At 39.5% G+C, this 26,731-nt stretch overlaps 1 protein-coding gene across 11 annotated transcripts in view; it reads right to left on the bottom strand.

Moving 5' to 3' along the window:
* Nucleotides 1-26,731, bottom strand: part of eya1 (EYA transcriptional coactivator and phosphatase 1) — a 192,768-nt gene that overhangs the window by 107,366 nt on the left and 58,671 nt on the right. For all 11 annotated transcript variants that reach the window (XR_011352235.1, XM_069921239.1, XM_069921248.1 and 8 more), the window contains 2 exons: nt 15,730-15,812; nt 8,169-8,349 (listed from right to left, as the gene is read on the bottom strand). Coding sequence is in view for 10 of the 11 variants with exons in the window: in XM_069921239.1 (XP_069777340.1) it covers nt 8,169-8,349; nt 15,730-15,812 (264 nt within the window). In the remaining variant the exon portion in view is untranslated. The remainder of the gene's footprint in view (nt 1-8,168; nt 8,350-15,729; nt 15,813-26,731) is intronic.

The following is a 26,731-nucleotide window of genomic DNA, read 5'->3' as shown; positions in this document are numbered from 1 at the left end:
CCCTACCATCTATTTTGGTATCATCTGCAATTTAGACACAAAGCCACTCATTCCATAATTCAAATCACTTACATACAACATAAAAAGAAGCATCCCCAACACCGACCACTGCAGACCACTCGTAACTGGTAGTCAACCAGAATAATTCCTACTTTGTTTCCTGCCAACCAGACAATGCTCTAGCCATGCATGTATCCTTCCTGTAATTCCAAGGGCTATCATCTTGTTTTACAGCCTTATGTGTGGCACTTTGTTAAAAGCCTTTTGAATGTCCAAATGCACAACATCCACTGCATCTCCCCTGTCTATCCTATTTGCGATCTGTTCAAAAAATTGCAATGGGTTTGTCAGGCATGATTTTCCTTTAAGGAAACCATGCTGACATTTCATGCACCTCTAGGTATTCCGTAATCTCATCCTTGACAATCAACTCCAACAGCTTCCCAACCACCAACATCAGGCGAATAGGCCTACATTTTCCTTTCTGCTGCCTCACTCCCTTTTGAAACAGTGAAGTGTCATTCATGATCCCCCCAGCCTACCAGAACCATGCCAGATTCCTGGAAGATTATTACCAATGCGACATGACAGTCATCTTCTTCAGAACCTGAGGGTGTATTTCATCTGGTACGGAGACTTATTTACCCTTAGACCATTTAGCTTCCTAAGTACGTTCTCTCTCATGGTCTTGACCACACTCACTTCTCTACTGAGAGAGCCATGAGAGTCCGGTATGCAACTAATGTCTTTCACTGTGAAGACTGATCCAAAATATTCATTCACTTCCTCTGCCATCTCCTTATCTCCCATTACCATCACTTCAGCATCATTTTCTATTGGTCCTATGTCTACTTGGTCACTCTTTCATTCTTATTTAAAAAAGCTTTTAGTGTCCTCTTGGATATGACTAACCTCCTTTCATAATTCATCTTTTCTTCCCTAATCACCTTCTTAGTTGTCTTCTCCAAGTTTTTAAAAGTTTCCCAGTCCTCAATCTTTCCACTTTGGCTTTAACTTCTCTCATCACCCACAATTAAATTATTGGAAAGAAGGGACATAGGATCAGAAGTTTAGTCCTACTAGATTGAGTTAGAATATAATAAAGGAAAAAGGACACAAATGGCAGTTATATATAGCCCCCCAAACAGGACGTGGGTCACAAAATACAACTGGAAATAAACAAGGCATGTCAAAAGGACAGCATTACAATAATTATGGGGGATTGTTCCATTCACAATTTTCTTTCATTTTGGTCTGTGCCTGTCCTGCATTTTCTTCATTTCTCAAAACTTCATCCATTGCTGATCTGCTGGTTTCCCCTTTAATGTTTTTTCCAATCGACTTAGGCTAGTTCATCTCTCATGGAACTGTAATTTCCTTTACCCCTCTGAAATACTGACATGTCAGACTCTAGCCACTCCATTTTAAATTTCAAAGTGAACTTAATCATATTGTGATCACTGCCTCCTAAGGGCCCTTCACCTTAACCTCTCTAATCACCTCTGATTCATTACACATCACCTAATCCAGAACTGCCGATCCCCTGGTGGGCTCATCAGCAAGATGCCTCAAAAAGCCATCCCAAAGGCATTCCACAAACTCTCCCTCTCTGAAGTCCCGTACTGACCTGACTTTCCCAATCTACTTTCATGTTAAAATCCCCCATAATTATTGTAATGCTGTCCTTTTGACATGCCTTGTTTATTTCCATTTGTATTTTGTAACCCACGTCCTGTTTGGGGGGCTGTATATAACTGCCATTTGTGTCCTTTTTCCTTTATTATATTCTAACTCAATCCAATAGGACTAAACCTCTTCTGATCCTATGTCCCTTCTTTCCAATAATTTAATATTGTTGCTTATCAGCAGAGCCTTACAGGCCCCTCTTCCAACCTATCCTTGGGATACATCATGTATCAGTTGCTAATAACATCAATCCTTTAGCCACGACTTAGTAATGGCTACAGCATTTTACCCTCCAACCTGTAGCTGAACTTGTTTCTAATGCTGTGTGCAATTAAGTACTGTATAATACCTTTAGACCAGTTTTTGAATGTACTAGGACTCTGATATTCCTCTGGCTATTATTTTTGTCTCATCACCTGCCTGTCATCCTTGCTGCACATCATTTTCACTTTACTGCTGCTCCCCCCTTCTTCAAGCCTGGCACTCTGGTTCTCATCCCCTGCCAAATTAGTTTAAAATGCCCCGAACAGCTACATTAAACCTGCCCATCAGAATATCGGTCCCCTTTGGGTTCAGGTGTAACCTATCCTTTTTGTGTGGGTCATCCCTTCTCTAAAAGAGATCCCAAAGGTCCAAGAATCTGAAGCCTTACCCCCTGCACCAGTTTCTTCACACGTCAGAAGAAACTGACACACACCTGGAGGAAACCCATGGGGTCATAAGTAGAATGTACAAATACCACACAGACATCACTGAGGTTGAACACAGGTAGGTCTCCCTTGTGAGGTAGGTACTGAACATTGAACTGTGCCGACATGTGAACTCTAATTGTAAGACTTCAATGCAACTCCAATTCCTAGGTATGAGAGTTGCATAGACAAATGACCTTCAATGTGAAATTTGTATTACGAAGCAAGAACTTTTCCAACATCCCTTTTATGCTATTCTTCCTTCCTATCCTCAGTTACATTCATAGAAGTGTCAAATCCACATCCAACACAGGATCAATGAACTAATTTTAAATTCTTGGCACATAACCAATGGACCACAGGAACCAAATGCATTCCCTTATCAGTAAAAAATTATCGAGAGGACTGTGGAACATTCTCACAATAAATGTCCTGCTGTAAATTGCTATGGAATACATAATACTTGACCATAGAAATGAAGGTGGACTAAAGAAAACAAGAGAAAGATTATATACACTAATTCAAGATTCAAGGTTATTTTATTGTCATGTAATAAAACAGAAAGTGTGAAATTACACTGTGACAGAGTATATAGAAATATTTTTGGGAGTTGCCCTGATGGGGCAAGTTTCGTCAGCAAGACAATGAAGTGACTGAGGGAAGTACCTCAGTGGAAATCCTGGAACAACACATCTCTCTCTGAAAACCTACAAGAACCTTCCTGAGTGGTAACCATTTACCTTTCGAGCACCAAAGCCTGGTGAACTTTATACATATTCAATTTTATGCACAGTACCGCACATGTATAAGAATTGCCTGCAACCAGTGAACTTGGAGGAATGAGAAGGGAGATTGGACTGTGAACCAAAGAACTTTTCTGAACTTACACACATATTACATACACATGTACTTAGAATTAGAAGGGGGTTAAGTTAGGTTAGTTAAGTTAATAATAGAAAATTTAAAGTGTAATTCTGTTTTCATGTTTAAAGATAATTAAAACCAACTTTTTTTGGAAGTAATCATTTGTCTTGGTGAATATCTATTGCTGCTGGGTTTTGGGGTCCTTTGGGTTTGTTAAAACACGAAATTTCCTTTAGCCTAATGTAAAGTAGACAAAGATTTGCTATCAGCAAAAATTGCCCAGTGTCCCTTACAGCCAGGGAAAGAAACAAAAGAGCTCCCCTAGGGTTATTGAATGCTCATGGCTTTGCCTCCAGAGCTCCCATGGCCACACAGCTTTCATTCTGAACCATCAGATTCACTCCTCTGATATGATCAGGAAGCCTCCAGCACCCTCTCGCATCCTGGTTCTGATACCTGGTACAATTTGAGCCAGTCTCCAGAAGTCCATGGCCTAGTGTGAGTCCTTTGACTGCAGTCTCCAGCAGCCCACAGCCTGCACGAGTTCTTCATTTTGAGTCACCAATAGCTCGCTGTCTGTGTGTTCTTCAGCTTCAGAGCCTCTCGGCAGTGTACCGCCTGTGGGTCATCTCCTCTGCTTCTTCTCAAACAGGCTGGTCTCCCCATTTTCTGGTAACCAGTCTTCGGCTTCCCAAAAATTTGCAACCTCTCATGGTAGCTGCCAATCGTAGGTGCCGCCATCTTGGACCAGACCCCGCAGTCACGGGATTTTAAAATAAACCACCATTGGCTCCTTTAACAGGCTGTTTGAAGCCATACAGAGCCGATCACAGTTGTACTGGGTAGTTAGACCCAGGGGAGAGCGCTGAGACTTTTCTCCCAGCTTTCTGCAGGTCCACACCAGCGGCAGCGCTACTGTTACAGTAGCTCCGGCCGTGGCGCTATTTGTTTTTGCATCTAGATTGAACTTTGAAATGCAATGATGGCAAAGATCTTCAAAGGGTGAGATACATTAGCTGGGATGAGGGGCTAAGAATGATCATGAGCAGATTAATCAGTCAGAGACAACTGCTGATCTGCAAGAGAAGAAAGTTGGAAACCAGGGGCCCAACGGTGCCTTCAAGGAGCAGATTGTTGCCATGTAGGAGTTGAACTTCGGATTTGTCACCAGGTTGGGAGTGTTGGACCACAGTTATGTGATGTGGCATTTGCAGATACATGGCCACGTCTATGTCTCATCGCAGAATCCTTTCTGAAGCAGAAATGAGGTAAGGTAGGGTTTCAAAGTGCCCATGTTAAGGTCTCAAACCTGTCCTATTTCAATCTCAGGATTTAGATGTTCCAGGAAAAGGGTCTTGTCCAACACAAGATGATTATTCTAGTTCAAGGAAGTCCCTACATATCTGATCCTTGGCCCAGCCACATTTAAATCAAATACAAAAAAAAAGCTGTTATTATGGGTATTTTAGTTAATCAACTATTAATTTCTGAAATGTAAATTTGAATTTTCCCTTTGCTATTACAAGCATATTGTTTGTTTCTGCATTTAGTGTCCATACCTAACTGGCCTGAAATGAAGAGGAGGTAAAGAGGTGACCAAATTAGTGGGTAACCATAATCGGCTGGAGGAACTGAGCTGGTGAAGCTGCATCAATGGGAGAAAAGGAATGGTTGATGTTTCATGCTGAAACACTTAATTGAGATGGTGGAAATGCAGAAGCAAACAAGTGCAAAGAAGACTGGGAGTGGGCAGTGGGATTGGGGTTCCTTGTGCGACTGGTGAGCCAGGGAGAAGTGAGGCATGACGGATAGAGACAGTAGATTGGCAGATGCCAGTCAAAGGGACAGAAAGCAAGAAAAAACAAAGGGATCAGGTGGAGGAAGATGAGTCTCACAGGATGGAGTTGATGATTAAAAGATAAAGGCTGCCAGAGGCAACAGGAATTATTCCCTCTCCTTTGGAAACTGGGTATTCTATAATGGTATGAATATAGAATTTTCTAATTCTTCTCTATTCTGTAATCAAACTGGAGTTTAATTAGTCAGCCTGGACAGAAATGACTGGACAAGCATACAAATTAACTTCTCTGAAGGACATTAGTAAACCACACAATTTTTTTACAACACTCGTGCTTTTAAGGTTAACATCAGCAAGTAAAGCTTCATTTTTTTCAAAATTCCAGACTGATTTATAATCAACTTTCCCAGCTACTAAGGTGGGGGGAGGGGGGGTTGGATTTGGATCAATGATCCATAACTCTGGCTGGTAGTCTAGTGAATTAACCACCAATTTCCATCAACTCTAATGACCGATAGGCCAAGGTAATTGAAGGAAAAGGCATTTTAAGAAGCTATGATTTAGAATTCAGTGAAGGTGTCTTGAACAGATTCAATTGTGGCTGGCTCCTTTTCTATGTTTGATGTCAACCTGTTGATGGATAAATATCTGTCCCTTTCCACTCCTCTGATGTGCAAGGCTTCTACCCACTCGCATCTACCCACCAGGCACGCAAACGTTTTTAGCATGGATATTGATCGTTTTGTTCAAATTCTTGGTGTTGGTTGAGAACCACTGCATCTTTGCTTCTGACTAGCGGGCCCTGCATTCAGAAGCACATCTTAAGAGGCAAGGGTAGCATTTATATCCAAAGGAGCTATCCTGGCAAGCCATGCATTCCTGAAATTGAACAGGAGTATTCAAACACATGATAAATATACCAAGGTCCCAAAAATTGAATACAATTAGTACTTTCCAGGCTCCAAATCCCTTTTATATTAATGAAATGATATCTTTGGCTTGGCTTCGCGGACGAAGATTTATGGAGGGGTATGTCCACGTCTGCTGCAGGCTCGTTGGTGACTGAAAAGTCCGATGCGGAACAGGCAGGCACGGTTGCAAGGAAAAATTGGTGGGTTGGGGTTGGGTGTTGGTTTTTCCTCCTTTGTCTTTTTTCAGTGAGGTGGGCTCTGCGGTCTTCTTCAAAGGAGGTTGCTGCCCGCCGAACTGTGAGGCACCAAGATGCACTGGCGGTGGTCAATGGGGCAGGCATCAAGAGATTTCTTTAAGCAGTCCTTGTACCTCTTCTTTGGTACACCTCTGTCTTGGTGGCCAGTGGAGAGCTCGCCATAGAACACGATCTTGGGAAGGCGATGGTCCTCCATTCTGGAGACGTGACCCACCCAACGCAGTTGGGTCTTCAGCAGCGTGGATTCGATGCTTGCGGACTCTGGCAGCTCGAGTACTTCGATGTTGGTGATGAAGTCATTCCAATGAATGTTGAGGATGGAGCGGAGACAGCGCTGATGGAAGTGTTCTAGGAGCCGTAGGTGATGCCGGTAGAGAACCACACCAAGACACAGAGCAACTTGTCCGTGAACTACTCTTTGCAGATGATGCTGCTTTAGTTGTCCATTCAGAGCCAGCTCTCCAGCGCATGACGTCCTGTTTTGCGGAAACTGCCAAAATGTTTGGCCTGGAAGTCAGCCTGAAGAAAACTGAGGTCCTCCATCAGCCAGCTCCCCACCATGACCACAGCCCCCTCACATCTCCATCGGGCACACTGAACTCAAAACGATCAACCAGTTTACCTACCTTGGCTGCACCATTTCATCGGATGCAAGGATCGACAAAGAGATAGACAACAGACTTGCCAAGGCAAATAGCGCCTTTGGAAGACTACACAAGAGTCTGGAAAAACAACCACCTGAAGAAACACACAAAGATCAGCGTGTACAGAGCCGTTGTCATACCCACGCTCCTGTTCGGCTCCGAATGAAATGACAAGGATAGTCCATAACAACACGTAAACATACTACACAGAAAAAACCCTCCTTAAACATGCTCACATATCTCTGATCAGCTTCAAACATTGCATTAGAAAAATTAGTGACTTGCCTTTAAATCAAACGTTTGATATAAAATGGCAGTTTAACATCAGACTTTGTAATAAGCCAGTCACAAAGGGAATTGAAAATAATTGTAAGCTTTTGTGAAGCTAGAAGGACTGATGGAAGTTTGGATCTTAAACAATAGAACTCCTCCAGGACTTACAGACTGAATCACGTACCCACATGGTCTTCTCCCAACATACTTTTAATCTACTGGGAACCTTGACTTAATTTTCAAAGGTTTCATTAACAATTCTTTAGGCAGAAGCACCACTCTTGGAATATTAGGTGGAAGTTGAATCCTTTAGGTGGCCAGAATAACCTATTTCCCAAAAATCATACAACTATAAAATGTTACATCAAGGCTTTTCTCTCCCAAACTTTCTTCCTTTCTTCTTCATTAAGGTCTAAATTCTGTCAGAGAAAAATTCTAGTTCATCTTTCCCCCCCCCAACCCCCCCAAAAAAAAAACTGAACTCAAATGGGCTGGTATTCTCAGGCATGATTATGTCATTGTTTTGTTTACTTAAAAGACGAGATTGTTGCTGGCAAGGTCAGCATTCATTTTCACAGAGAAAGTGGAGGTGAAACACACTTTAGTGTACTACTACAGTTTATACATGCAAAGTAATTTCTGCTACAATTGGAGGCTACTGTGCCAAATGAAAGGTCACATAAGAGTCAATCACATTGATGTGGGACTACAGACACATTTCAGCCAAATTGGAGAAAGACACCACATACTCTTCACCTTGGATTTACATCTATTTAATTGTGTCAGGAGTAGGATTACTGCTATCATTTTATTTTGTTCAAGATTTAAATTAAATTTATATTCCCCTACAGGCACAATAATATGTATCTCACGTCTCCGGATAATTATTCCAGATGATTGGGTTAGTAATTGATTATCATAATTAAATAGCCCCAAATAATTTGAATTCTTCAGCATTTTATTTCTTCCTACCTTTATGGCTCTTTTCCTGGTCCTTGAAATATAATTTAACAGTAAGTAAATTTAGAAGTGTTTTTTTTTATTACCTGTAGCAGCGTCTGTTGTAATAGCCTGACTAGTGACAGATGGTGAACTTTGGAGCTGATACGTTGTTGTGGTGGTCGAAGGAGTTGCTGGACTGGTGATGTTGCTCGTCATATAAGAATATGGAGAATTATTATAATACTGTGGATATTGCCCCTGGCCAAAGCCTGTATAAGAATATTCCTAGAAAAGGCAATAAACAGATTTAGATGTTATTTAAATACTGTTATTACCCTATTAGTTCAAATAATTTTGTACATGATGTTCCTTGCCTTATCCAGTTATTAGTAATAGGTAGATGAGAACATTGAAAACAGCTGCTAGGTCAGTGAGAAGATAATGAAATAAATATGAATAAGCCTACCCCAAGCTTCAGATAAACACAGGAAGAAAGAACTTCAATTTAGTTTACATTTGTCTCAACTTCAGAGCAGTCCACAATTCTTACAGCCAGTGACTACTTTTGAAGTGAAGTTTCGGTCTTAATTCAGGATATTTAGCAGTTAATTTCGATCCATCAAGATTCTACCATACAAGGCTTTTTAATTTTTTTCCCCCATTTAACATACAGCACCGTAACAGGCCATTTCAGCCCTCGAACCTGTGCCGCCCAATTACCCTACACCTCCGGTGTGTTTTGAACAGTGGGAGGAAACCGGAGCTCCCGGGAAAACCCACACAGACACAGGGGGAACATACCAACTCCTTACTGACAGCGCAGGATTCAAACCCTAGTCCAAATCGCGGGCGCTGTAAAGGCGTTGTGCTAACCACTACACCAACCTTGCCGCCTTTGTGGAAGAATCACAGGTAGTAGTTAAAGAGACACAAAAGCTGCAGATGCTGGAAGTCTTGAACAAACCAGCTGCTGGAGGCATTCAACCAGCCAACGTGTGACATAGTTGTTCAGATTTGGGTCAGAACCTTTTATAGAGACTAAAGTAGGAAGGGATGATATCAGGTTGGGGGGGGGGGGGCAAAACAAAAGAAAAAAATTGGGGAGAAGAAGGTGGGAGAGCAAGTGAAGGAGAGAGACACCAATTGGAAAACCTGGAGTGAAAAGTAAGAATGATGGTTAAGAAGAAAGAGATGGAAACTGGAACTAGATAGAGGTGAGAGTTACATAAATTTAGAATAAAATGAGACCTGTGATGCTGCAAATGGTAGAATCTGGAGCAAAACTGCATTAATGTGGGTTTGGAGTCACACTTAGGCCAAATTGGGGAAAGCCTGCCAAAGGAAGCAGTGAAGACTGCCTCATTAAATAAATTTAAAACAGTTGGAGCATCACCTCATATTCAACCTGGGGAGACTACAGCCCAATGGTTTGAACAGTGTATTTTCCGATTTCAGATAGAGGCTCCTCTTGCTTCTTCCAAGCTATTTCTATTCTTCCCCCTTTCTTTCCTTCCCATTTAAGTTCACTTTTCTCCCCAATCCCCCCACCCCCTCTTTGTTTTCATCCTCTTCCACTCACTACCCCCTCCCCTACTTAAACCTATCCTCTCTTTCCACCCCCTCCTACCTTCATTTCCATCTGGTCACTCATGGTGAATGTGGGCTCAATTTTAACAGTTAAGAAAAATCTGGACAGGTACATGAATGCAAGAGGCATGGAGAGATATAGACTGTGTGCAGGTCAGTGGGACTAGACAGGGTAATACTTTATTGCAGGCTCGGAAGGCCTAACAGCTTGTTTCTTTGCTGTAATGTTCCATGGTTCTATTTCTCTTCCTCCCACTGATGTGCTCGACTTCCTGTGTTCCAACAGCAGTTTTTATTGCATAAGAACAAAATAAATAGGAGCAGGAGGAGGCCATCAATAAAGTCATGGGTGATCTGACTGTGGATTCAACTTCTGTGGAAGGGGGAAAAGGGTCGATGTGGTTAATGGTGGCGCCTAGTTGCAGAAATGAAGAAGGATGATGTGCTGAATGCAGAGACTCATGGGAATGAAAGGGGAGGACAAGAGGAATCCTATCCACGTTCTGTTTTGGGGGGCTGGGGTTGAGAGCAAAAAGAGTGAAAAAGCAGGAGCTGCCTCTATTGACCATGGGGAAGCTGCATTCCTTGAACAAGGAGAACATTTCAGATGTCCTGGAATGGAAGGCTTCATCTTAAGAGCAGATACAGCGGAGGCAGAGAAACTGGCAGAAAGGGACACATCCTTACATGTGAAAGGAAGGTGTGGTTAAGGTTGCTGCGGAAGTCGGTGGATTTGTTGTACAAAACCCATAGAGGGTGTATAGAAAAATCATTGTTCATGTAGTTGGGTTCAAGAGTCTCCAGGAGGAATAGGATGTGTTGTTGCTCAAGGTTAGGTTTGGCCTCCCAAAGCAATGAATGACCTAGAAGGTATATATTGACCAGTATTCCCATACTCTTTGGAATAATGCTATGGTGTCTTTTATATTCATCCCTGAGGACAAACATTAGTTTGGAATCAGTCCAGATGACCGTCCTTGTTGCTGCACAGGAACTCCAGGTGAGCTTTTGCATTCCAATCTTTGAAGTTGAATTTTAGCCCACACCTTCCCACTTAGCAGCGACAGTGATCTTTTACAAACATTAGACTTTTGTAAAAATGTTGTCTACAACTGAAAAGAGGGCAAGAAGTGTTCTCATGTGTAGACAGAGATGTACACATCCTCAATGGAAGGGAACAAGAACAAGCAAAACAGTAATCCAACTTCTGTGGAATGTCACCTAATAGTATAGTCAGGAGAGTGAATTGCCAGAAAAATTGATGGTATCACAAAAGTATGGAGTTTCGTGCCTTCAGAGCTTAATTATTTTTAGTTGTATATTATCATTTTTTTCTTTTTTGGGCTCTCTCTTTTTACTCCATTAGCTCACTATCTTTCTCAAGTTTTATTTAATTTTTGGTGCAAGGTTTTCATCTAATTCATCCTTGCTAATTTATAGTCTCCAGTTTAGAATTCCTTAGACTGAATTGTTGAAAGGCAGTGCATTACTATCCCAACTAGATTTCAGGGATGCCCAGGAAAAGCACTTTGCGGCATCAGTTGTTTGCTAAAAACAAGGGTGGGCTTAAAACCCCTTTGTTCAGCTGTTGCCTTCCTGAAAGTTAGCATCACTGACCTCAAACTCGACCAATAATTCTGAACTTTGCAATTGCAGTTATGGCTTTCACACATGCTAACACACATTCATCATCTTCACCATTGACCAAGCAGCTGCCCCCAATTCTGCTTATTGCCTACATTTTTTTGGATCATCTCTTGTAGATTATCCTTGTACCAAGGAGACGGGAAGGCTAAGTCATTGGCCTTTAACAATTTTAATCTGAAAATAACTGTCGAGTGGGGTAACAAGAGTATGGAGGTAAAACATGAAACATCAGTTATGTATCTTTATCTTTGCTATATTAAGGGCACTGCTTGACCTGCTGAGTTTCTCCAGCATTGTGTTTTTAACAGGAATAGTTCTATGGAACTAAAATGAATACAATAATTAAGGAGGCAATTCAAGCTGAAGGGATGAATTCAGCCTTTAAAATTTTTATCGAGAAATCAGAAGTGTTGGGTGTCAAGAAGCATAAGGGCATAAAGTGTTGATTATTGGTTTCCTAATATTCATTTAGGAATAACATTACATAAATAGACCATCCTTGGCAAACAATAGACCATCTGGCTCTATTAGTAAGGAGTTTGAACATGCTATTTGTGTCTTGTGTGGGTTTTAAAAAAAAATGGTGCTCTTGTTTCCTCCCACTCTCCGAAACATGCAGAGTTAGCAGAATAATTGAGGGTAATAAGGTAGCGTGCTTTATGGGCCAAAAGGGCCTTCAGTCATGCTATATCATTAAAATATTCTAACATTTAAAAAAATTATAAGGCCAAATAGAAGGACTCCCTCGAGCATAGGAGGATGAAGTAGGGGCCTTGGAGATTTATTAAACCATGAGGGGCATAAATATTTTTTCCCCCCATTGTAGGGGAATCCAAGAGCCTAGATTTAAGGTGTGAGGGAAAAGATTTAAAAGGGATTTGACAGATTTCTCCCCCCAGTTTTAATTTATTTTATAATAATATCCTTTTTCTTTACACATAAAAGAACTACCCTTGATTTATAATAAACAGAGGGTAGTTGTATCAGTGTTAAACATAACAATGAAACAGTCACCTCTTAAAAATGGTTCTTGTTCACATCAGCTTGGCACATTGGTGATCTGTGCTTTCAATGCTGCAGTGTGAAACTTGTATCATCTTTTGAGAACTCAGGTTGGCACGAGTATTTTGTGCTATTAAGCATTGCTCAAGTTCACACATTTCTGTGAATTTTTTTCTTGGTAGAAACTCCCAAGCATATATTTCACTCCCCACCACCCCCCCCTCCACCCCCACCCAAGTTTTAAAAATATTTGTTAGAGCTTATGGATTTGTTCTTAGAACTTTTGATAACTTGAACAATAAAGAATTGTTTTATTAGTTCTTGAATGGTTCCATAAGCCATCTTTCTGCTTTGGATGCCTGCCTTCATTGGTCAGGCATTGAATGCAGGAGCAGGGACATCATGTTACAACTGTACAAAGAAATTGAGGAGACTGCACCTGGACTATTGTGTTCAGTTCTGGTCATCCATCCATCCACAGAAACAAGATTACAGGGTCAGAAACTATTCACGAGCATGCTACCAAGGCTGGTGGGGTTGAAGGAGCGGCACAGTTAGCCCAACGTTATTATGGTATCGGTAACCAGGGTTCAAATCTGGCTCTATTAGTAAGGAGTTTGAACATGCTATCTGTGTCTTGTGTGGGTTTAAAAAAAAATGGTGCTCTTGTTTCCTCCCACTCTCCGAAACATGCAGAATTAGCAGAATAATTGAGGGTAATAAGGTAGCGTGCTTTATGGGCCAAAAGGGCCTTCAGTCATGCTATATCATTAAAATATTCTAACATTTAAAAAAATTATAAGGCCAAATAGAAGGACTCCCTCGAGCATAGGAGGATGAAGTAGGGGCCTTGGAGATTTATTAAACCATGAGGGGCATAGATAAATATTTTTTCCCCCACTGTAGGGGAATCTAAGAGCCTAGATTTAAGGTGTGAGGGAAAAGATTTAAAAGGGATTTGACAGATTTCTCCCCCCAGTTTTAATTTATTTTATAATAATATCCTTTTTCTTTACACATAAAATCAGACATCGTCCTGCATTTTGTGGCCTAAGATGTTCAACAGGTCTATTATCAAAAACACCAAGTTACATAAAGGGATATTAGGACACAATATAAGTGCTTCAAAGGTATAAACTCATAAGTATCGTAAAGAAGGAGATGGGTAGAGCAGCATTAAGGTAGAGAACTCCATGGATTAGCAGCAAGTTTGTTAGTGGTTGAGTAATGAAAATAGAAGATGCACAAGAGGCCAGAATTGGAGTAGCTCAAAAATCTTGTAGAATTGTACAAATGAAGTAAGTTACCATGAAATAGGCAATTTTAAATGAAAGAATAAGAGTTCAAAACCAAATTGTTAGTACACAGGAAGTCAATGCAGGTCTGTGAGCAGTGGCATAAATGGTGAAGAGGTCAAGGAGCAACTGATGATTATGGGCAGCAAAACTTCAGATGTGCTAATCACAAGGTGCCATCTGGGACACTGACTAGAATAGTGGTACTAGTGAAGAAGAAAGGTAATAAAGATGATGAAGGTTTCAGCATCAGATGAACTGAAGCAGAGGTGTAGTTACATGAAGGCACAGAGCTGAAACAAATGGATTCAGTTATGCCAGGAGAAGGTGGTTCTTAGCTAATCTTACAGTCACATAGAACGCCCAAGGTTTTGTTTCAGAGAGTTGCCAGAAAGAGCTTCCAATAATGCAGTCAAAATCTAGGGATACAGATTATGGAATAACTCCCAAATAATGGATTTATTCTTTCTATTTGAAAGATATTTCTATTATCCAGCACGATATGTCAAACATGCAATCTGACAAATCAGAGACTGAGGAATCAAGAAAGATGGAGGTGAGGAGTTGGATGTCATTGGTGTAGATTTGAAGCTGATACTTTCACAGAAAATATAGGTTAAGTGGGGTATCTGGGCAGCACGGTTGGAGGGCCAGATTGGCCTGATACAATGCTACATATCCAAATTAAATGTTGAGAAGCCAATGACAAATCCTTAACAAGCTCCAAATGTAAATGTGCAGAAATGGGTGTAAGCCACTGTTCACCATTCTACTACTACACATGGTTAGATAATGCTTTTGCAGAGCAGGTTGGAGGTTGAAGGCTGAGGAATCATGCAAAATTAAATATCGGCCATTGTTCCAATTTACTGATGTTATGAAGGAATCTTCCCGGCCTTAGTAGTTAGCAGATTGAATAATTCCAATACAGACCAGACACCTCACTGGTAGAAACCCTCAGGAGGAACTTGAATCAAAAAGATGCTTAACTTGACTGACAGTCACTCAGAGCTACTGCCCATCGCACCAAATTATATTAGATGTTTGATAGCAACCATTCCCCAATTTCTGAGAAGGGGTTCTTAAGCACATGCTAAGATCCATATTCAAATATACAGAAAGTCTAGCCTGTGTATAGAGAAGTGATTCAGGATGACTAAGTGTCAACAAAACTGAACAGGATATTGAACATATTTGATAAAGCATTGAAAATTGGTGATTTTTACCATTGTTTCCTGTACTAAAAAAAAAGAGATAAAACCACCCTTGACTCTAATTGATTTTTCAAGGGACTTGCATGTTAATGTAATAATCTATGATGCAGATGAACAAATGTCTATTTCATATCCTGAATTGATAAGTACAATATGAGCAGTTGGAGTCTATGTACAAATTGAAGGTGTTGCTCACTTGAGTTGAGATTTTGTGCAGACACAAAAACCAAATTCCAAAGATATTTGGACAGATTTATGGATAGGAGTGAAATGAACCAAATCCAGAATGCCAACTTGGTCAGTTGGGCTGAGGGGACTGTTCTATAGTTGAACACACAAAAAGGGGAACATTGGAACATTGGCTCTGTGCTGGAAAAGGAAAGGGTGGTTAAGGAAACTAAAGATAATAAAATTATTTTGAAGTGGTGTGCCTGCACTGGTACGTAGGGAAAGATGTGGGGTAGGATGAGGCAAAGACGGAGAGACGGTTAAGTTTCTATTATATATTTGGGTGCACACTGGTGGTTCCACAAAAAACAATTTTTAAGCTTCTACTTTTCGGTCTCATTGTTTTTGGAATGAATCAATTATTTTTTCCCTCAGACATAGCAATCATATCCATGGAAACTGATGATGTACCTAATTTACATATTAAAAGATGTTACCAGAAGAAACAGGTAGGCACTGCGCCATGAGCCAACAGTCATTTCTGAATGCGTAGGGCTTGTTTCACTGCTTTGCATTCACACGTTAAAGTTAGCCCTCAGTGTTAGTTCTGGCCTCCTCTACTTTTTAACTGATATAATATTTTAAATTATTGCTTAATTTAACCTGCTTTTATTTCCAGGCTGTGAAGACATGAGTTGAGTTTTCATTTCTTTAGTCCTGCAGTAAAGATAAAAAAGTGAAGCCACGGTTACCTGCTGTGAACTATTAAAGCCTGTCGAATGTGTAAGTGAATTGCTTCCAGTGTAAATTCCTGATGCTGAAGTAAAACTTCCCCCTGAAAAAAAGAAAACTTTCATCAGACTTTCCTTCAACAAAATCTAATTTGTGTACTTTTTGGGAAAAGAGTGAACAATGCAAGTATGGGTTATATAAAAACCATATTTAAAAAAAAAAAAATAGTTTCCCCAACTATTGTTTCTGGATTCTTGCACCACAGATTCTTGAGTATAGAACTCAGACAATATTTCATGTTAAAAAGGGCTCATAAAAATGAATATAATAGCATTTTTTACCTATTAAAATCAAAAGCAAAGAGGTGTCTCTAAGGTTCTAATTTCACTGAGATTCAAGCAATTCTACAGCCTATATATACTACATTTATTTTGGGATTTCACATCACCAAGTATTGAGAAAAATTAACCTCACTTCAATTGAGCTTCTGAAATCTGAAAACATTTATGATAGGCAATTTTTGCTATCAGACCCCATAATGAGACAATCAAGCCTTGTGCTATGCAATCAAGGATTAGATGAGGTTCCTTCAAAAAAAAGTACACATCTATAAAGAGCATGCATGATAATGCTCTGGCCTTCAGCCTGTCCCTTCTGAGCACAAGGCAGAACGATAGAAGTGCCCAGAGTCCCTACATCTCAAGCTCTATAATTTAGATGCTTAGCCTGTTGCCAGTGGGCAGGAAGTGACTACAATAAATTTGGATGACCCTTACTGCTTTCAAGGAACAAAATCCAACCTCAGTGGTGGAAAAACTGAAGCTTTTTTTAAAAGTCACACACAGAACATTTGACAATCCAAACACACACAGATGGATGATGTGGCATAAAATAAGTAACAGAATTTTGTTTTTCCTTAGACACATTTCACTCTACTCAGAGACAAGAACCAAACTTGCTATTACAGTGGTCAATGAGAAAGACTGCCGATGCTGGACAATTCAAGCAACACACAAAATGTAGAGGAATTCATGTCAGGCAGGCATCCTTGGAAGGCAATGGATAGTGGATATTTTGGGCTGTCACCCCTTCCATGAACGCTGCCTGAACCCATGGAGCTCCTCCAGCATTTTCTTTCTTTTTAAGGTATTTTTATTGAGTTTAACATATAAACTTTAGTAAAGAAAGCACTTAAATCATTTGTAAACATGTAAGGAGACAAACAAAATGAAACAAAGTCCAGAATTCCTTGATAAACATAAATAACAATAATTTGAATTGATCTGTATAACCATGTTAATCCTGTTTGCTGAGTTAAGCCAAATTAAAAAAAAAATAAAAACTAAATTTAATCTACCCCCTTCCTCTAATTAATCAATAAAAATAAAAATGCGGATCCAATGGTGGCCCATTGTATCTCCGGAGCACACGATAATTCATAATTCTTCTAATTATAATAGAATTCTAAGAATGGGCCTCACAACTTTATAAATTAAAACTTTCTATCTTTAATTTTCTCCGTACTTAAATTGGACATTGCATCATATAACCAGTGTATGAGTAGGGGATAAATCATTCCATTTCAGTAAGATTACTGGAACAAAGTACACATTTGTATTGACCGTATTCAAAAGAGACTGCAGGATCTTAGCCTGAACTTCCATGAGGCTGCCGTGGATTTGAAAGCCCTCTGAGATCATTTTGATGATAAACGAGAAGTGTTGGTTAGTGAGTCACTAGGAGGTACTTGGTCTCTGTCAAGAATAGAATATTGAAGTTGAAAGACATCAGAGACGAAAGAAACAAATGACTGATGAGAACTCGAGAGATGCTGGGTTAACAGCTAAGGAAGAAACGGAAAGAGTCATGAAGGGAACATTAGACTGTCTTCACAGAGAAATGGATGAAAGGTTCGCTCGTCTGCATGACACTGATACCAAGTTTGGGCACCTTCTTGGTGTCGAGGGACTGGTGTTATGGCACTGACACTAACAGCCTAAAGAAGATGTGTGAAAATTTGAGCAAATTGTACAGTTCTGATCTTGATGGACAGCAGCTTTATAAAGAAATTTTGGATTGCAGAATGTTACTATCAAGGTGAGCCAACATGAAATATCAAGACCTGAAGGGCTTCTCAAATTCTTTGTTTATAATGGAGATGAGAGCATCTTCCCCACTCCTCACATTGTTCTTTAGATAATGCTAACCATTGCAGTTTTCATCCCCAGCTGTGAGAGATAATTCAGCAAATTAAAACTAATACTTTCATATCTGAGAGCCTCCATGGGTCAAGACAGACTCTGTGATCTTGACCTGCTGAGAGTAGAAAGAAAATAAACTGAAAAAACTGACTTTGATCACATCATAGACCAATTTCCAGCAGTGAAACCAACAAAGGTGCAGTTATAATTTTCATGTAGTGTCAAAATTTGCTAAAAGATTAATGAGCTTGACGTATTTTTGAGCTGATATTATGGTAAAGTTATCAAAAATATGGGTGTCAGATATTTGGACAAAGGCACAATTTCAGTGCTTGCTAAAGGCACTATTTTCCACAGATATGCCCGTTTGGGGATTCTTAATGATCACTGAACTGAATGTCATGGCACAGGACTCCACTGTTTTCCCCATCACTATTGACCGTCCTAACCTAACCATCATAGGACACAGCAAACCAATTAAATTATGCAAACTAAAATTTGCATTGAGAGGGCAATAATTAAAATGGTCATTGAAACCAAGCTGCATCACCCACCTTGTTTCCCCCATTGGATGCACTGAAATTTCTATTTTTGTTGATTAACTTAATAGTTACACAATTTATATTTGTTTGTTTACAAAACCTTAATATGTACACCTGATCTCCTGGAGTGTTTCTTTTAAATGTCTATTTTGATACTTTTACAATAAAGGCTGAATTTTAATCCATGCACCTGAGTTTAGGCACAGATGGGAGGTTGGAAGTAACAGCTTACCAGAAAGCTACCTCCAATCGGTGGCTTGAATTTGAGCAATCCATCAGAAGTAGAATACCAACTTTGTTAGGTTAATATATTATTGAAAACAATATCATGTTTAAAAAAAAGAAAACTTCATCACAGCTCCTTGAAGCTCATGGTGAACTTGTGCCAAATGCAATGGCTTTGAAGGGTGTAAGAGGTTTTACATTTAAAATTTTGCATTTAAATTTTTTAAAATTTATTTACAGCACAGTAGAAGCTGATTCTGGCCATTTAAACCAATGCAGCCCAATTACATCCAAATTGACCTATCACTTTGCATGATTTGGTGTGTAGGGAGAAATCCGAGCACCCAGGGAAAATCCATGGGGAGAGTGTACAAACTCCTTACAGACAGTGCTGGATCTGTGCCTTCCGATCTGCGGAATTAGCATTGTAACTCAGAGCTCCTTTGTTCTGATCCCTGTTCTGGATGCCGAATCACCATGACTAACAATCTCTGTTTATGAAACACACAAGAATCCTGCTATTGATAGCATGGTTAACACAAGATGCAGGCAAACTGTAAGATATGGACTGAAAGGAAGACAATAGATGAGAAGAAGAGCCATAGGTTCCATTTTCATAAGCCCCTCAATTTATCATCCATCTCCTGGCCCTTATGTCCTGTTCGGCTGGCCATTAGTTAACAATTACATTGCTGAAGAGCAAAATGAGGCAATGAATAGTCAAGACTGGGTCATCGTCTCTCTTCTTCACAGTGTGCAGGCACCTGATGAACATCTACATATAAAAATGGCTGTGTTTTATGCTCTCTCTTTACTTTGACATAGACATCACTTGAATCTGTGAAATAATACAATATTTTCCTCTAGGGCAGTGGTTTTCAAACTTTTTCTTTCCACTCACATACCACCTTAAGTAATCCCTATGCTGTCGGTGCTCTGTGATGAGTAAGGGATTGCTTAAGGAGGTATATGAGTGGGAAGGGAAGGTGCTCTAGGCCCAATGGTTACTGAAATATTTTGTTTGAGAAAAAATGTCATTGGCCCATTTCCTTTGGAGTTATGAAACCATGCACATAACAAGTTAATTAGGTACGATTAAAACAGTGGTTTTCAAACTTTTTCTTTCCAGTCACATACCTCTAAGTAATTCCTTACCAATCACAGAGCACCTATGGCTTAGGGAACACTTAAGGTGGTATGAGAGTGGAGAGAAAAAGTTTGAAAACCATTGCACCTTCAGACATTCCAAGCTCAAAAGGCTACAATAATCTCTAGAGCATCACACATTTTTCAATGACTCTATTCATTGATAACTGCAAGATACAATATCAGTGTAAACCTGGGGAGTGTCTTGCAACCTCTAGTATGGTTCTCAACTGCTCAGCATCTCCATTATCACCATGCCTCACATATTACTCAAGTTATTAGATGAAAAATAAACTCCTTTTCTTACCACATGTATGGTACTGCAAATGTATGATCTGGTACTTCATTGGCAAAAGTTACAAGAGTGAAAACCCTCTGAAGTAAAGCAATTAACAGGTTTTCATCTCTGACTTGCTCAGTATCTTGATTGATATCTCACAAAGTCTTCATCCTCTAGACCAGGGGTGGGCAACCTTTTTAAAAAAACTCACATTTCACTGTAAGTAATGCCTAGGCCATAAGTGCTCTGTGATTAATAAGGGATTATTTAAAGTGATATGTGAGTAGAAAGGGAAGGTTGAGAACCACTGCTCTAGACCCAATTGTTACTGAAATATTTTGCTTGAGACAAATTGCCATTGGCCCGTTTCCTTTGGTGTTACGAAACCATGCACATAACGAGTCAATTAGGTACGATAAAAACGGTGGTTTTCAAAATTTTATTTCCACTCACATACCTTACCAATCAGAGTACTTATGGCATAGGGAATACTTAAGGTGCAATGTGAGGTTTTTTTTTTTAAAAAAAAGGTTGCCCACCCCTGCTCTAGAGACAAGAATTGGAACCATCCTGTTAAGAATTTTAAGAGTTATGGTTATGCAGATGTCTTTGATCACTTTATGCTGACTTGGGCCCCTGCAAGGGTCATATACAGAGCAGAAGGATAATAACTTCTTTTGGGAATAAGGTCATTTTGATGCATCTTTCTCCTCTCCCCACACCCTCCATGCCAATGTAACCTCCCAGAAATCTCTAAGTGGTCTGCACTTCCAGCATAAGGACTACATGAATGCCCAGTTCTGGTTCTGTTTCTACTTGGTGGTCTGAGATCCCTTCTTCTGAAAATAGGAAGCAACCTAGGAGCGAAATTATTTGCAGATATTGAGCAGATGATGGACAGCAATTCTTCACACTGCCCATGTAATAGACAAAACTATAAAGATGGTTGCATATCAGGTATACTGTGAATGCAAGCACAGCTGAAGCAAAAAGTAATGAAAACACTTGAAAGGTGAAATGGTACATTCTAACCCGCTAGGAAAAGCTTCAAGTGATGTGAGCAAGCCCAAGAGTGTGTGTGCAATTGTATCACCATCCTCATTTTTATGCCTTGCAGAAGTTACAAAAATCACTCAGGTCGAGTCTGCATATTAATGCTGTTCACTACTGCGGCTACTTTCAGCCATATTTTTCTTGGCCTTGCTGTGGGTTTTTTTTTCTACCAGCAGCAGGGGAAATAAATTCCCCATAAACTCTTCCAGATCCCAGCATAACAGAGGAAACAAAAACACCAACTTCAGGGACAGCCTGCCTCATCAATACTTTCTCTTCTCTCTTCCATTTATTGTGCAGCCAACTTCCAAATCCATCAAATGCCACATTTTTAATGTCTCTTTACATAATGCAGATGAAATGGAGACATGTACTGGCATTTCACATACTTGGTCAAAGTTTTGAAAAAATTTAGAAATTCAATGGCTGGATTAAGCAGTCACAGAGAAGGTGATCCAGAAACTTCCAGTTTTCTCACATGCTGAAGGCTCAACCTTAACTGTTTTCAGTACACCAGGAAATTAAAATTCAGTTCCAAGTGCTCATACATAAATTATCATACAGAAAATATTTCCCAGGATACATCAAGATTTTCAAATTAATTAAGTGTGATTTCAGTTATTTTACTTAGGTGGATCTCAACCAAGATTGATCAGATACATTACAATTGATCTCAACCATCATAAATTAGTAGGTTAAAAAAAAACAGCCTCTTAATTAAAAATGCAACACTCTTCCAATCAATACCAGAGTGATTCTGCCTCAAGTCCCCTTATGGATGTTAACTGCGAACAGAAAGACGTAGAGCTGTGCAATACTCCAGTGTTGCACAGGCTGCAATCATAAACTTTCAAATAAAGAATACACAACAGCTCTCTGGGGTGAAGTATTGAAGTGTTTAAGGCATTTGGAAAATGTGAACACCAATGAGAAAAAAAAGAAGTCAATGAGTAAAACTACATTGTGACTTAGAAAATGCATATTGGAAATGATTTTTAATTAAGTGGCAAATTTGTGCAAAATGAACATCACAAATATTTTTAATTTTTGTATGAATATTCCCAAGACACTGATGGTCCAGACAAAGAATCTATTTTACAATTTTGTTGAAAAACAAAATTGTGTATATATGTTATACGCCTTCACCACCAAAAAGCAACTTCCATGAGAAACCTTGCCTATCTCATTGATTCAAATCTCTTCAATATTACCAGCTTTTGTAAAAATAACACAGGAGATTAATTCACAGCAGTCAGCAGAAAAAGTAATTACACCTCTGTTAAGAGAAACAAAATGAGCATGGCCCTTTCATCCTGTGGCCATCAACTCATGGGGAGGTCTTACAGACCGTAACAAACGTAAAACAGGTTTGATATAAGACACTGTGTGGGCAAACCAGTATTGCTGACTGTGACCTAGCATTTTAATGAGGATAGATGAAGATTACTACAGCAGTTTAATATTAAAAGTTTCATCAACATTCAGAATGTAAACCATACACCTCCTGTATAATAGAGGAACAGGTAGTTTTGTTTTTGAGGCTCTGAATTCTACATAGGTCTTTAAAACTTTGGCGTCTCTGCAGGACAAATTAACTAGATAGGAACTTCCAAATTCGATAAAAATTTAAAACTTTCAGGTTAAAGGCCAAGTCAGGAGAGAGCAGAGACCCACATTAAAGCAAAGAACCTTAGCAATATTGAAGGAATGAAGACCTGTTGGGACTAGTTTCCAGCTCCCACGCACAGTGTTTCTCTCCCCCCCCCCCCCCCACAAATTTCACATTTTTGTTGGCCAGATGTAGGCCTCCCTTGTGGGCTTCTGACAGGAGTCCATTGCTTTGGTTGATCTGCTCCTTGACATGTGCTATGTCCATCATCAATGCACAATATATGTGGCAGAAGTTAGAAGATTTCTTGAGGGAGCTGCCTATGGAGTCCAGATGGGCTCTATAAATCAGAGAATTTGATTCCCTGATTTCATTTTTACTTTTTAAAAAAAAACAAGATCAGTTAGCTTGTGCTCTAGCATAGGTGATCACCAATAACTCAAACATCTACATTTAAACACTACACATGCCGGGTTAAATACTTAAATTTCCAAAGTTTGTGACACAATGTGCATTTATATAGAACTGCCTCCAAAACATAAATGATTGAATTAAGCAGTAATTATTCAACATTCTGCAGCATTATTGCAGGAGTTGATATAATCCATGCAAGGACAGGGAAAATGCAGGTCAGTTATTAAAGGGATACACTTTGCATTGCCAAGGTTATTTTTAACAAATGCCCAACACTCATAAATAACAAGGAAACAGAAATGTCAAATTCTTGGAATTGTTTCAATGCTTCTGACCAAACAAGGTATTGCAAACCTGTGAGGAGGGAGGAATTATGCAAAAATGAAACATTTTAATGAACTATAGCAAACTCAGGAAATATTTCACGCCTATAATTGTCAGGATTTATCTTGATATTTACAAGGAATTTTACACATCTTGCAAATATTTTTCCAGTCTCTCATTGCAATTTATTTTACAATCAATTTATTCTTCAGTTATGTACAAAGTGGTTTTTCAAGAAGGACATTTTGTCAAGTTGCAATTAAGGGTAAGGTTGGTTCCTAGTGCAAAATGTGATAACTCTATAGCAACGCAAGAACCATCAAGCTCAGTTCAGCCCACCACCCAGACTTACCTCACACTCTCCCCATTCTGATTATAATCTGGTATGGATGGATTGGTCCAAACAGCCAAACCCCTTACCTACCCCTTATGCAGGCTGCAAGACATGTAGAGTTCCTCCAGGATTTTTGTGTTTCACTCGCATTTATATAATGGGTTTGAAGTCTATGGAGAGACTCTGCAGTGACTCCATCTTAGCTGGTGTATTGCAGAGACCAGCCCCATAATGCCTCATCAGGAGCAAGCTGAGATGGTGAATTGACTGATGAAAAACCACTGAGGCTTCCTGAGAGTTTTTAAAATATCTCTAATATGCCAAAGAGTGTGGTAACCTGCCTAAATGAATATTGACCAGTGGCACTCACTTCAACAGCGATGTAGCATTTTGAAAGGCTGGCGTTGAAGCACATCCTATCCTGTCTGAGCGTTGACATGGATCTGTCCCAACTCTCTTATCTTAGCAACAGTGGATGTCATCTCACTGGCTCTACACAAAGCCCTGGAACACTTGTATAGCAAATATGCATACATCAGGATGCTTTTTTATAGACTACAGTTCAGCATTTAACACCACAATCCCTTCAAAATTGATCAGCAAATTCCAAAACCTAGTACTCAATACCCCAGTGCAATTAGATCTTGGATTTCCTCACCTCCAGACCACAATCAGTGAGGATTGGTAAGAACCACAATCTCCATCAATACCGGTCCACCACAAGGCTGCGTTCCTAGCTCCCTCCTCTACTTGCTATAGCACTGTGACTGTGTGGCTCAGCACAACAACACCAACAAATTTGCAGACAACACCCCTTTTCTGTGGAGTCAGCATGCAGGAGGGAGATTGAAAACTTGGCTGAATGGTGCACCCACAACAACCTCACACTCAATGTCACCAAAACGAAGGAGCTGATTGTTGACTTCAGGAAGGGAAAACCAGAGGGATCATTGGGGGATCAGAGGCGGAGAGGCTGAGCAAATTTAACTTTTTGGGAGTCACTATCTCAGGGAATCTTTCCTGGACCCAACACTCTAATAGCATAGTGAATAAAGCACATCAGCAACTTTACTTCCTCAGGAGTTTGCGGAGGTTTGGTACTATATCTGAAACCCTGACAAATTTTTATCAGAGATTCATTTAAGGGCTTCATTGATTTTTTTTCCCCCCCTCTGTATTGCGCAGTTTGTTTACATTTATTACATTATTTAATAAAATCTGGACAAAATAATCAAATGACCTTTTCTTATCTCTACATCAAGGATTTTCATTCAATTCAATGGGAATTCCATTCTACACTGATCTGGCTGGCATGGGATCACAAAATCACTTGTTCTCTGCCTATGGGATTGCAAATTTGTATTTGAATACTAGACAAAAAGGGCTCTCCAATGAGCACAAAGTGCACTACCACTGCAAAACAGTACAGGTAGTGAAGTCTAAGAAAACAACTTATACCAATAAAACAAATTCCTTTATCTGCTGGAAATGACCCAGGGGAACTTTTCTCAGTTCAGTTAAATATATTGTTTGGAATTGACATTTCTGAATTGATTTCATACTTTTTCATTTTATAGAGATGCTCAAGTCGAGTCAAATACAGTTAACACACGAGTAATGCAAGTCCATAAATTTCAGACCTGATACAAAAATAATCAAAGACTAAAAGTTCAGAAGTATAGTGAGAACATGATTACAAACCAATTACAACTTTTTACTTCCTACAGTAGTAGGAAGTAGTAGGCCTGCTGAGACTTTTTGTATATTGTACAACTTGTAACATGTTATATTTCATCTCCAAACTAATAAATAGCTCATTCCAGTGATAAAAGGGGTGCCAAGTCTCAAAATGGCAGTTCAATTAATATTTGGCTGCACTGGAATTTACATCCACATGGAAAACATTAACTTATTAGAAACACAGATGTAAATATTCAAATCCAATGCTCTTGTTTTTAGCTGCTGTGTTACAAATCTCGCATAACATGGTCATTCAACATGTGTTTCAACAATGCTGCTCGCTACCATGAAGAAAACTGCAACCATCTCTCAAAGATAATGGGATTGTAATTTTCTATTAATTCTCTGAGAGTCATTTGCTTCAAATGTGAATTGCATATTAAAAATTTGCATGGATCTCTGAAGACAATAGCAGGCTGATGTCCTCTTGGGCTATAGTTTAATCATTATCAGAGTCAGATCTCTACAGCAATGAAATTGGCCCTTCGGCCATCACATTTATGTTGACTGTCAATCCTCATCTATATTAATCTGATTTTTCTGTATTAATTGGATATCCTTCTATGCTTTGCTCATTTAAGTAGCTGTCCAGGAAATATAATTAATACTCTTCCCAAGACATTCAAACTGTCAATATGTGCACTCAATATTCCATTTCTGAAATATAGGTCTATTGAAGCCAATAGAAATAAATTCTTAAAAGTTCAGTATGCTGGTAGATGGTACATTCAGGAAAAAGAATCTCAGGGTTGTATGTAATGCCATGTCTGTAACTGGACTACAAATCTGAACTTTGACCTTGGTACTGACCTGGGATTGAAATCCAAGAAAATAAAATAATGCATCTCCTCATGCTCTTTTTAGTGCTGGTGGCCCGATATCAACTTATTTAATTGAAAGTCTCCAAAATAATGAAAATTCTTATGGTATGAAATGCTTAATTTATGGGAAATCAAAATGAAAAGCTTTTGGTCATTTTAGGATGAGAGCTTTTAAAAAATTGCTCTCTGATCCACAAAATCAACCAAAGAAGCTCCAAGAAGCCATGGTGACCAAGATGATCTAGCTCATTATCACATGCCCATGTTCTAATTGTAATAATGTTTTCCCCTTCCAGGGATATCCACGTGACTTGAATGTTTGCAGCAAATCTG

This window comes from Narcine bancroftii, chromosome 2 (genome assembly GCF_036971445.1).
Source record: "Narcine bancroftii isolate sNarBan1 chromosome 2, sNarBan1.hap1, whole genome shotgun sequence".
In the NCBI taxonomy this organism is placed as follows: Eukaryota; Metazoa; Chordata; class Chondrichthyes; order Torpediniformes; family Narcinidae; genus Narcine; species Narcine bancroftii.
The sequence above is the reverse complement of the archived record's forward strand: the minus strand, read 5'-3'. Positions and strand labels throughout refer to the sequence as shown.